We start from the raw sequence: 13,289 nt of genomic DNA on the forward strand, positions 1-13,289 counted from the left end.
GACACTTTCTTAACTTTACTTTCAGACATCCCATTGCCTCTTTATTTCCTTCTTCCTCTCTGATTATCCTTCCACCTCCTTCACATGCTCATCTTCTCAGCTGACACCTAAATGTTGAAGTTGTTCAACCCTAAAGCTGGACTCTTTGTTTCTGCTTACATTAGGCGTTTTTTTTTTTATCTATTTCTCTCTTGTACACATATTTATGGTGTTGACCTCCTAATTTGCATATCCAATCTTATCCCTTTTGTGCAACAGCCAAAAAACTCCAACTGCTACTTGACATTTTTACTTAGATATTTCACAGGAATTTCTGACTCAACATGTCTCACATTGAGACTTTACTTTTTCCTCTCCATGGCTGGATCCCCCTCTAGCCTCCCCATTTCATCTCTAGCCACCTAGTGGCATATGCCAAGAAAGAGCAGTAATAATCCGTGTCCTCTGTAGCTCCCTTACTGCCAACCAAGTCAATCATTACCAACTCCCATTAATTAAAAGTATAATTCAAATCATCCATCTCATTTCATCTACTTCATTGCTAGCTGCCATGTGCCTCTATGTCACCTTGCTGATTCCATTCTTGCTGTCCACTTTCTGCACAACCATTCAGTCTTTAGCAGAAGCTAGTTAAAGTGACAATTTAAGAAATGCTGCTTCCTTATGACTTTCGATAATATTAGGTCTAGTAATAATTAATTTTGTTTTCTAATACTTTTTTAAATCGAATTTATTTAAACAATACAACAAAATTTAATCAACAATATAGTTGCCGTTGTTTTCTACTACTTGTGCCCAACGCTCAGGAAGCATTTTAATTCCTCTGTTGTAAAATTCTTGTGATTTTGATGCAAAAAATTCAGTCAATGCATTTTTGAGGCATTCTTCATTATTAAATTTTTTTCCAAGAAGAAAGTTTTGCAAAGAACTAAACAAATGGTAATCGGAAGGGCAATATCAGGAGAATATGCAGGTTGAGGGAGAACTTCCCATTCCAACTGGCGCAGTTTTTCAGCAGTGATTCTTGCAGTATGCGGTCGTGCGTTATTGTGGTGAAGAATTACTCCCTTCCAATTAATCAGCGCAGGTTCTTTTTCTCTTAAAGCTTAGGCTAACCTTTCCAATTGGGCACTATACACTGCACTTGTAATGGTTTGGTTAGATGGTAAAAGTTCATAATGAAGAATTCCTTTAAAATTCCACCAAACACACAACATCACTTTTTTCGCATGCAAATCAGGTTTTGGCTTGGGCTGCGGAGCCTCATTTTTGTCCAACCATTGAGGCCGCCTTTTCAAATTAACATACAGCAACCATTCTTCATCTCCGGTAACAATTTGCTCTAAAAACGGCAAACGGTTTTGACGAGAGAGGAGCGAACTGCAAATTGTGACTCTTTGATTACGTTTGTTGTCGGTCAACTCATGAGGAACCCATTTTCCAAACTTTTGGACTTTGCCAAGTGCACGCAATTGATTGGAAATTGTTTTTTGTGAACAATTTAAAGTTGTCGCAAGCTCTTGTTGGGTAATTTGAGGATTTTGCACCAAAAGAGCTTGAAGAGCTTCTTGATCAAAATTGGACACACGGCCTCGACCACTCTTGTCATCTAACGAAAAATTTCCCTCGCGAAATTTCTCAAACCAACGCTGGCATTTTCTGGCGCTAACTGCATCTTGACCAAGAGCACTACAGATGTTTTTTGCAGCCTCACTTGCTTTTCTTCCTAATTGGAACTCGTAAAGCATGCAGTGCTGAATATGCTCTTCATCTGCCATCTTCTTAGCCCTAGTTTTGCAACAAAAACCAAACCAAACACAAACTTTTTCAAGCAAAACTTGTTAATTGCACTTCACACGTTCTGTAGATACCACATGTTTGAAGGTTATGTCAATACAAGTCAACGCCAAGCAAGATTTTAAACGAATGTTTAAAAACGACACTAATTATTACTAGACCCATAAACAGTCAGTTAGATACTATATTATATTCTCTAATTTTCTTTCAAGGGAGACATGCCATTTTGTCATTATAGATTCATTTATATGGTTATTTCATTTATGTCTATTCCCCAACTCAACTATATGCTATATTAGGATGGGAATTGGAGCTATTTTTTAAAATATATTTTTATTAATGTCAGAGAGGAAGATGATGAGGAGAGAGAGATAGAAAAATTAATGATGAGAGAGAATCATTGATGAGATACCTCCTACTTGCCAATGGGGATCAAGCCCCCAACTAGGCATGTGCCTGATCGGGAATGGAATTGTGCCTCTTGGTACTTAAGTCTATACTCAACCACTGAGCCATGCTGGGTGGGCAGATCTGGAACTATATTGTTCACTATTATGTGCCTTGTGCCTGGCAAAGTGCCTGACATAGTGTTTCATTATAGAGTGAAAGAATGAGCATGGGAGTGCATGAGGAAGAGTGGCTAAAGTATGAGGTAGAAGGGGGTGCCTGACTTAGCCAGTTCTATTGAGAACTCAACCACTCCATTAACTGGCTGAACAAGCTGGACTGAGCTCTTTCACGGAATTGCTTTATTCCATGCTCTGATTTCAAAATCTATTATAAGAGATGTTCAAGAACTGCATTCTCTCGCCGAAACCGGTTTGGCTCAGTGGTAGAGTGTCGGTCTGAGGACTGAAAGGTCCCAGGTTCGATTCCGGTCAAGGGCATGTACATTGGTTGCGGGCACATCCCCAGTACGGGGTGTGCAAGAGGCAGCTGGTCGATGTTTCTCTCTCATCGACGTTTCTAGCTCTCTATCCCTCTCTCTTCCTCTCTGTAAAAAATCAATAAAATATATTAAAAAAAAGAATTGCATTCTCTCCATGGTGGATGTCAGGGGCCACTAGAAATAGTTTGCAAAGTGAGGGAATGGAGCAGTTCATTGAATGGTATAGTTGGGAGGGCATATGCAGACTTGGCTTCAAATCCTGGAGCTGCCAGTTAGGCAGCCTGTGGTTTGTGTCACCTCTCCCTAGCCCCAGTTCCTTCATGTTTACACCCAAAGGAACAAGAGGACAATAGCCCACGAAGCCATTAGAGTTTCAGCAGGTGCCAACATGGCAGCCACCGAGCACATATTCTGGTACATAGGAGAAAACATCTGCATTTTAGTTTTATGTTCAGCTCCTTCTAACTCTAATGCATGATGTATTCTGTTCTTTTCTCCTTTTATTCTGACTTTTTTTTGTTGCCTATTTTACTCAACTTAGTGGGTGGTACTACTCATGTTGTTCCCATAGTTTGAGTTTCGTGGGAAGAGAAGAATTGCTAGCACTTATAGAGCAGGCTTTCTTTTGGATTAGAAATACAAACTTCACAGCTACTCTGCCCAGCTTTTCAGAAGCATTTGATGGTAGACTGCTGGGTAACAAGTTCATTTTAGGATAGCACGCTGGGAGGAAAAAAGAAGGAGGGATTTGAGGGAAGAAAATTAAAAAGTTAATTAAAAGAAACAACCTGGTAATTGAATTCTCTTGCACATTTCTTTGCTTATTTGGAGGGGGAGGGGTGTCACAGTGCATGGTTAGTAAGGTTGCCTTTGTAGCTCACCTCAAAACCCCTAAATGAGGCAAGGAAAAGAGCACAGAGCCAGTCCCTGCCTAATAAATTAGAAGAGGCGTAAGTTACATATGGTGGGTTTTTAGATGTGACAAACAAAGCTGCCCTCCTACTCATTCTTGAGTATTTTTGTTTTTAAATATTCTTGGCAGCCTACCTTACTGTTAGGCTATGTCCTGGACTCATATCTGATATTTTATGGACATGCAAATATATCTTTTGCATTTAGTCTGTTTTATTGGCTATTTATCTGGCCTCACCCTGTATTCACTACTCCACCACCACCACCACCACCACCACCACCCCCCCACACACACCATCAGTCAACAGTATAGGTGTGTCCTTTTCAGATTGTACTCCAATAACAAGTGGCATGGGTGTGTTTACTTAATTTAAAACAGGTTCCTTACTTTTACAAGAAGCTTGAATATCTATGTCATTATTTTTATCACAGACCACTTTAGAGTTAAAATAATTCACTTAAGATGTGATTGAAAGAGAGAAGGTCCTGCAATGTATTAGCATGGGCATTGGAAGCAGCTGGAGCCATGTTCCAACCCTAAATCTCATCGACAACATTTATAAACTCATGCAGTCAACATGTAGGGATTGAATGCCTACTGTATGCCAGGCACTGTTGAAGTTGCTGGGGATATTTTTAGTCAAGTTCTGTTATAACTTTTATCAACACCAACTTTTTTTGAGGTTTTGAAAATTCGCTTTAGAGAGAAATTCTAAAAAGAATATCTTTCAACATTTTGTGGTTCTCATTCTTGCAACAAATCCATTCAGGACAATACAGTAGGGTTCAATAATGTGTTATCAGGTTGCTGATGGTAAACCCACACTACAAAGCAATCTCCAAAACAGGAGACTTACTATTATATGTTTATTCTATTTATTTTAAAAAATATACTTTTATTGATTTCAGAGAGGAAGGGAGAAAGAGAGAGAGAGATAAAAGCATCAATGTTGGGAAAGAATCCCTGATTGGCTGCCTCCTGCACATCCCCCACTGGGGATGGAGCCACAACCCAGGTATGTGCCCTGATTGGAATAGAACCATGACTTCCTGGTTCATAGGTAGGCCTTCAACGACTGAGCCATTAAGAATTTAATTAAATCAGAAGTTTTTCTTGTACAACAACTCCAGTATTCCATCCCTTAATGGAAACTAGATACCCCCAGAATGATATACACTACATGTGTCAAACACAAGGCCCGCGAGCCAAATCCGTCCCGCCAGGCCTTGCAATGTGGCCCGCACCGCGCTGTCATCACTGCACTCCGCTGCGTTTCCATCACAATGACAGTTTATGACTGTTCAGTAAACCATTCGGCCCGCGATTTAGGCTGGAGTTTAGATTTTGGCCCCTTCTCTGATTGAGTTCGACACCCCTAATGTACACAGTCTTCTTCTAGGGCCCAGGGGTCTTCAAACTTTTCTCATTATGAGAATCACCTGGTGGAGGTGTTAAAACACAGATTCCTGATAGCACTTCTTATAGTTGGGATCCGGGAATCTGTGTTTTAACAACTCCACCAGGTGATTCTCATAATGAGAGAAGTTTGAAGACCCCTGTGACTAGGCTCTGTAGACCCTGCTATGTTGCAAATTAACCGACCAGCGAGACCAGGAGCACCTGGCTGAGTTTTGCTTTCCCTCAGATACGAGTGGAGGTAAAGCTGTTCTCAATCCTCGCAATCAGAGAGGGAGTACGTGACCCAGGGGAAGCACGTGGGGCCGCAAAGAAAAACGCTCCTGGGTGCAGGCCGCAGACACAGACTTCGGGGGCCGGTGCTGGGTGCCCTTGGCGTTCTTTTTGATGATATTGTGATTTTTCCAGACGTGGTAAGGACCATAGGTGGAGAGCCTTTATGCAAGCGAGAGCTCACACCCTCATTTCCACGGTGCGGTGGAGAGCCAGCTACCTGCGAGTGCTAACAGCGGGTTTTGTGTCTCCACAGGTTATGGTTTTGTGGATTTTGACAGTCCCGCGGCAGCCCAGAAAGCGGTAGCATCTCTCAAGGCCAATGGGGTGCAGGCACAGATGGCCAAGGTAAGACCATGGTGTTTTAAGTTGTTTGCTCTGTGATCCTATGTTTCTCCTTTGCTGCCCGCTGAATCCGAATTGCAGTGTGCAACAATTTGGGTCATATTTACTTGTTAGGGGAAAGAAGAAACCCCACAGTAAGTTTGACTTAGAAGAATCTGGCTGCTTTATTTGTTGTTAGGTTTTTTTGTTTTGTTTTGTTTTGTTTTTGGAGTATGTTTGTGTGCTTTTTTGTTATGGTAACCTCTCTGGTGACTTAAGGGCACTTGTGGAGCGCTGTGGTTTGCCTGGAAAAAAGTGTGTGTGTGTGTGTGTGTGTGTGTGTGTGTGTGTGTGTGTGATCCAGGAATTTCAGCAGGAAATAGTATTGGAATAGGCCAGGTCGCAGCTAGCTGTCTTTGATAAACAGTGTGAAAAAAAAATTGCTGTCTCATGTTGGGGAGAGCTGATTGCTGGATGATGATGATGATGATGATGGTGATGATTAATCTGTGCAAGGAACTGAGGTTAACCAAACGGTTTGTTGTCTATTTGGCTAGAATTTCACGTTGGCCTTTTTAGAGTTTACCTAGATAATTTTCTAACTTTTAATAATTCTCAATACTCATTTATTGGTATGTAGAACAAATAGTTTGGAACTTTCTATCTGAAATTTTAATGCATTTTTATATTCAAGAAAATAAAATAAAATAAAACAAAATATAAGAGTTTTGTATCCTAATCACAGTGATGGTAATAAGAATCTACTGGTATGATAAGATGACACAAAACTATACACACATATGGTACTAGCATCAATTTCATGGTTTTGATAGTGTACTATTATTACATAATATGTATATTGGAGAAACAGAGTGACTATATGTTTTTTTTCAAAATCTTTAAATCTATATTTCCAACTATTTTTTTTAAACTTATGACATAAAGATGTTTGGTACATATTTATTTCAAGATAAGTCATTTTATATTTGTTTTACATGGAACTTAAATTTTAAAATATTTTTTCTGAATATTATTACTGTTTGATTTTGTTTATCTCTAATTCTCAAGAATTAGGTAGAAGAGCCATCAGATCTGAAAATGCATTTATGTCATATTCATCTATACATATACTCATAATTATTGCCATAACAGCTGAGTGATCTAATGACAGAGTCATCAAATTTTCAGTGATTGGAATTTTGTTAGGATGGCTAACATTCACTGAGAACATTTTGCATTTTTAAGTTCAGATAACTAGAGTTGGAATATTTGATTTTCTTCATCTTCAATTTTCTTCTAGCAAACTGATACCATCAATATCTGTTAACCTTTTATTGTGGGTCACTTCACATATAGTTTACTTTGATAGACTCCTTGCTCTTTATGACTCATTAATTGTTTTCAAGGCAGTATAAATTAGAGTTTGAATTCTTTCAGCTGTGTAATGTATTTCTCATCTGGATTATGCCTGGAAGCTTTGAATTTGGTCACAAGCTAAGATTGATGAAGTTAATATTTGCAATTAATAAGAAAATTATGTACATGTCTTGGTTTGAAACTTACTTGGAAAAAAATTAAGTTACTTGGCAACTTAAGCAGTGACTTACACCTAGGAAACAAGTGATAAAATGTAGGTGTTGAGTATATGCAAAATTGGGACTTAAAGGAAATACTTATTTATAAGAAATTTACAAATGCTTATAAAAATTGTATATTCAATTTTATTGATAAACTACCAAATTTTGGAAATTACTAGTTTGTGACAATTTAGAAATTATGAATATAGTATGCATAATCTCCAATATTTCTAATGTTCTGAGAATACATACGGGGTACTTATGGATCAACAGAAAAAGAAAGTTGACATTAATTTTATAACTACCAAGGAGCCATTGGATTTCCCCTCTTTTTCTCAGCATTCTTCTACAGGAGAACTCTATTCTCTCTCTCTCTCTCTCTCTCTCTCTCTCTCTCTCTCTCTCTCTCTCTCTCTCTCTCTCTCACACACACACACACACACACACACACACACACACACACACACACCTACCTATCTCCATCACTGACATCTCAGCTAAGCAGGAAATTATCAGAGAGAAATATTTTAAAAAGTCTCTAAGAAAATTATTTAGAATAGCTAGCATCTTGGTTCTTAGCTCATGCCCAGTGTACACAGTAATGAGGTTCCAATTGGAATGTTTAAAGACACTTCATTTCACTTCTAGAGTTGATGAAAGATGTCTACCTTACAAATTATGCTGTCTGTGGAATAAATTCTTATTCCCCCTTTTCTCACAAACTTTGGATCTAAAGCCCAAAGCTTTAGATCCACATCTGCCTACTGGAAAACTTTCAGCAGTAAATGACTTTGTAATTTAACTACCCAGAAGCAAATAAATAGCCTCCCTTTGACAATGAAATGGAACAAGCTTGACCACTTGTATTAGCAGATTTCTCACTGAGCTATTGGATTTCATGGCGTTTTTTGTTTTTTTTTTTCCCCTTTGTCCTGGTGAAAGCTATTATTTATTATCATATAAACCTGCAGTCTGCAGGGTGTGTGAAACTGCACTATATTTTTTTGCCATTTAAGTGTCCAGTGAATTGCCTCCTGCATCCTTGTTCTTATCAATATCCTACTATGCGGGCTGTGATGCTACACCTCCTGGATTTTAAAGCAAAAATGCTGCAAAAAAAAAATCTAGGTTCCCAATAGCAACCTAGAGTGAACATGAAACCTTCCAAGTGAATTGCTTTATTTAGCTAACTTATTCCAGTGTGTGCATATGAAAAACTCAACCAATTTGTCAACAAATAGGAATTAAATAATAAATCATCCAGTAAGTGGTAATTGATTAATAATGTATAACCATTAACATGGGCTAACATTTTCTGTATCCTTGCTGTTCTGCTAAAAAGGGTTTTTAGGGATCAAAGGATATGTTTCTTTTAGGAGAGCAGATTTAGAATATTTTAGTAATACATAGTGCTTAAGAGCATAGGTTTGGAAGGAGGGAAACTTGGCCTTGAATACTGCCTCAGACACCACCTGGTTCTGTGACCTTGGCCAAGTTATTTAAATATCTCTGCAAGTGTCTAATAATCATACCTACATTATGGGACTGCTGTGAGAATTAAATTTTAAAAACACACAAAAAATTTAGCATAGTACTTAGATTATACCAAAATTCAATAAATGTTAGTTATTCAGTAAATGTTGTTATTCATTAAATTCACATTTGTTGCTGAACATTCTTATCACATATGCTTTAAGTGTTATGTTATTACAAAACAGTTTTTTTTGAGGACTATAATAAGTAGTATCAATTAGTAAACATTTTTCTTGCTGCTAAGTGCCAGACACTTTACTAGGTGTTAGAGAGTCAAGACTGAATTGACTCCTTCCTTTTTCTTGATTTTTAAAATTTAATCTCTCTCTTTGGATTGCTACAGCTCAAGGTTGAGAATATTGGCTGTTACTATTCTTGCCAAGTATACAGAAAACGTTCATCCATGTTAATGGCTATGCATTATTAATCAATTATCACTTACTGGGTGATTTATTGTTTAATTCCTATTTGTTGAAAAATTGGTATTTAGAAGAAATCATTGGCTAGAGAATATGTCTCTGTACACTTAAAAAGAAGAGAGCTAAGAAATCCAGCTAACAATAGCCTAACCTTGTGTTTATCTTACTTATGAATAAGGCAGCCATAGATCAGCAGTTCAGGGCACATGCTTTGGGGTAATATCAGAATCAAGGCTTCTTTGCCATTCTTTATTAGAGGCTTCCATCCATAATATCATATGTTGCTTTCTAAAGCTCCCGCTATTGTATCTCTAGTTTTGCCAGTCCTTAAAACTATATAATTTTATTAACCAATGTTACCCCAATCCATTGAATAAAAACATAAAAAAGAAAAGGACAAAAGACTCAAGAACCATTCGGGCTGATTCTGTCCTTTAAAAAGCTTTCCCAGAATTCTAACTCAGGAGCTTGTGTTCACCTATCAATGCCCAAAGCTGAGTCATGGTTTTTCCTTAGCTGCAAGAGAATCTGTAATGATGAATAGTTTAGTTGCCTCTAGTACAGAAAAGTAAGAGTAGTCTAACGTTTGGGCTATTAAACATCAATAACTCCATTCTTCCAATTTATACATCCTGGGTGGCATGCACTCATTCCTTCCCTGGGGGAACCTACTTGAAAGCCCCATCCTCTAATCACGTCTAGTGATGCTATCATTTCCAACAGGCGCAGACATGGATGCCCTCATGGTTTAGTAGCCAATATGTTTATAAGACAGGTTATCTGAACTCACATAATTTTTAATCATAGAGAAACAACAGGATACATGAAAATAAAGGAATACTGCCATTTAGGAACAGGGAGAATGGGAAACAAGTGGAAATCACCCATTGCTTATTTGATATACATATCAAGTACTGTTGGGCAGGAATAGAATTCCCTTGCCCATTATCCTCCATTGTCTCAATGGAGGACTGTACAGCTTTAGAAGCTTAGTTTTCTTGGATGTAAGTTTCTAGGCTCTAGAAATATTCTATATATTGAACAGTTATCAATTATTACCTTCAAAAACTTGAGCTATTTCAAACTTAGCAGGCCTCCCGTTTTATCAGGTCTACTACTAAGACTGTCATTCTAATTACCAAAGGTGATTCACCACACCATGGGAAATGTAGAATTAATCAAAGTTAAGTGATTATAAAAAAGAGACCATGCATTTGAGAGAATGTCAAGTACATCAGGGATAATTTGAAAATACATGTCAACTAGAGCAGAGAATCAGATTGGGACCAGAGAAAGGACTTCTCTCCTATAAATCAATGACTGTAATAGTAGTTTTCTTTGGGGGTTGGGGGGAAGAATCAAAATGAGTGGATTTCCCCCCACTTGATATTGTAAGAAATAAAGTGAAAAATCAATGAGTATGTGACAAAGTCCGTTAACTACAAAATATATCATCTCAGTGGTTAATGCATAACCCTAACAGTTATATTCTAGTATGATAGTAGAAATTTCATTAATGAAGGCAGGGCCTAATACACAGATTATTCTAGAAAAAAAAATATTTTTAAGTTCAACTACTAGCCCCATGATGTGGCTTGTTGTCTACCAAAGCTACTTTTCGCAATGCAGAGCCATGTGCCAGGTTTTGTCAGCCAGACTCTTATGGTCTAAGCAGGGGTCCTCAAACTTTTTAAAGTGGGGGGCCAGATCACGGTCCCTCAGAGAGCTGAAGGGCCGGACTATATGAACTACTAATTCCTACTGTAACACCTCGGCTGCGCTAACTGCCCAAAAAACCTGGCGGGCCGGATCAGACTCCTCTGCGGGCCCCATGTGGCCCACGGGCCGTAGTTTGAAGACGCCTGAATGCAATATTTACAGCCTCTGATTTTATGGTTCCTAGGTATATGTGAGTAAACAGGCTATCTTCTGTTCATGGGTCACTACAGTGGGGTAGGGCCTACTAGTTAACTAGCCAAACATGGAAGCTTCTCAAAGGTTCTCATGTAGGAAAGAGAGAGGCATTGTTCAAGAGCAACTTCATTGCTTGATAGGAAAGATATTGCTTTCTGAAGTCAGGTGAGAGACTCAATCAATACATGATGTAATAATGGATAACTGTTGTCTTTTGATTCTAATATATCAAGAGTAATGTTCAAGATTTTTCTTTTCCAAGAAGATAAAGAGATCAGAGAAGCCTATATATTATTATTTATCTATACCCAAAAATATTTCCCAGGTAGAAGAGAGCTATAGCCTTAGGTTGGAATTTTATTTTTACTCTCCTACTTTTTAAGTCATGTTGAAAGTCTACTGTATACCAAGATTGTTCTACTGTCAGGGCAGGCATCTCTTCTCTCCTCTCTCTCTCTCTCTCTCTCTCTCTCTCTCTCTCTCTCTCTCTCTCTCTCCCTCCCTCCCTCTCTCCCTCCCTCCCTCCCTCCCTCCCTCCCTCTTTCTCTCCCTCTTTCCCTTCTCTCTAAGCATGTCCTCAGGTGAGAATTTAAAAATAGGTTATTCTACATTCCAAAAATATAGTATTGAACCAAACAAAGTTTTATGATCACATTCTGCTAATGGAAGGCAGACAATAAATTGATATGTTAGGTGGTAAGAAGTGGTTCAAAGACAAAGCAGGATGGGGATACTAAATACATAGTAGATGAAGATGGAGATAGAAGGTTGAGCCGGCATGCATTTTAGAGGTGTCAGGGAGTCTCTCTGATGTGACATTTGAACAAAAATAAAAGAGAGACTATGAAAGTAAACTATAATATGTTTAAGAGATTATTTTGAAAAATTAGTCTTTGGTAATTCAAAATAGAGCAGACTTTTTAGTGAGCTAACAAGTTTAGGTTGTGTTATATCTATAGCTATACTTTTTTCTTAATAATAGGAGGTATGCCACCATCACTTCTCCCTTTATTTTATGTGGGGGTTTTCTCATTTGCAGTCATTCTAATGGTGTGCATTTCTCTGATTATATTTTTCATATGAACCAAATCCTAATTGAGTCAGTAAATATTTCTTTCAATATATTTAATTGCAAATTATGCTGTTCAGTTGTATTGCTGGATGTAAAGATATGACAAGATACATATACCGCTGTTATGGAATGCACATTAAATAACTAATTCCAAAGAATGGCAGTTCAGGTTTGGTTTTAACAGTTCATTACTCTTTTAGAGTAAATACAGTTGTCTTGTTTTTATGGTTACTCAAACGAGTAAAGGGCTCACAAAGAAAATCAGGTCAGGTATAAAGAGAAAAAAAAAGTAGCTAATTTTCTTCCCATCGCTGAATAATGCTGTGTGGGTCTAACTGATGCCATGTAATATAAACCTTGCTATCTCATTTTCTAAAATGAATGTTTGTGTCACGTGCTACCGTTGAACATATTTTGAACAGAAGAACATACCTAACAAACACTAAATATTATTTTTCCTCATGACTGAGATTTTTGAAGTTGTCAATAAAAATAATACTAGTGGTTGGTCTTTTATATACCTGTAAAATATTTGTGAAAGTCTGCTTTGTTGACCATGTCAACTTGGCTCATTTTTTTTTTTTTTTCTGATCCTATTGGACGATGCAAGGATTCAAACCCCAATATTGACATTGTCAGGAAATCTTAATCCTTTTTGTTAATTATTTGACATTTCTGAACCAGCATCTTCTGAACTTAAATATTTGTATTAGCTTCTGCCAAATGATTTACATAATCTGCTTGTGAGTACCACTCTACTTCTGCAAGGACTCCCCTGTCTCCTCTTAGTGAAATAGTGAGCATGAACTAGAATACAATTTGCTGCTTTCCTAGCATTTGACAAGAGCACATTATCAACAAAACACTCACCTTAATTTGTGTCATAAATTGGAGTCTGTATCTGGTGATGAGATACTTTTTTACCGAGGGCAGTGGTCAGCAAACTCATTAGTCCACAGAGCCAAATATCAAGGTTACAACGATTGAAATTGTTTTTGAGAGCCAAATTTTTTTAAACTTCTTCTAATGCCACTTCTTCAAAATAGACTGACCTAGGCCATGGTATTTTGTGGAAGAGCCACACTCAAGGGGCCAAAGAGCCGCATGTGGCTCGTGAGCTGCAGTTTGCTGACCACTGCCCTAGGGTATCTGTGGAATACAA

The 13,289-nt window shown here is 37.9% G+C and overlaps 1 protein-coding gene across 13 annotated transcripts in view; it reads left to right on the forward strand.

Moving 5' to 3' along the window:
* The window catches only part of RBMS3 (RNA binding motif single stranded interacting protein 3), a 615,090-nt gene that overhangs the window by 262,849 nt on the left and 338,952 nt on the right, over positions 1-13,289 (forward strand). For 12 of the 13 annotated variants that reach the window (XM_045579333.1, XM_045579337.1, XM_045579338.1 and 9 more), the window contains exon 4: positions 5,545-5,636. In XM_045579333.1, the coding sequence (XP_045435289.1) occupies positions 5,545-5,636 (92 nt within the window). Of the gene's footprint in view, positions 1-5,544; positions 5,637-13,289 lie in introns of those variants that run through there. The other variant, XM_045579339.1, reaches the window with a different exon arrangement.

This window comes from Pipistrellus kuhlii, unplaced genomic scaffold (assembly GCF_014108245.1).
Source record: "Pipistrellus kuhlii isolate mPipKuh1 unplaced genomic scaffold, mPipKuh1.p scaffold_m20_p_11, whole genome shotgun sequence".
In the NCBI taxonomy this organism is placed as follows: Eukaryota; Metazoa; Chordata; class Mammalia; order Chiroptera; family Vespertilionidae; genus Pipistrellus; species Pipistrellus kuhlii.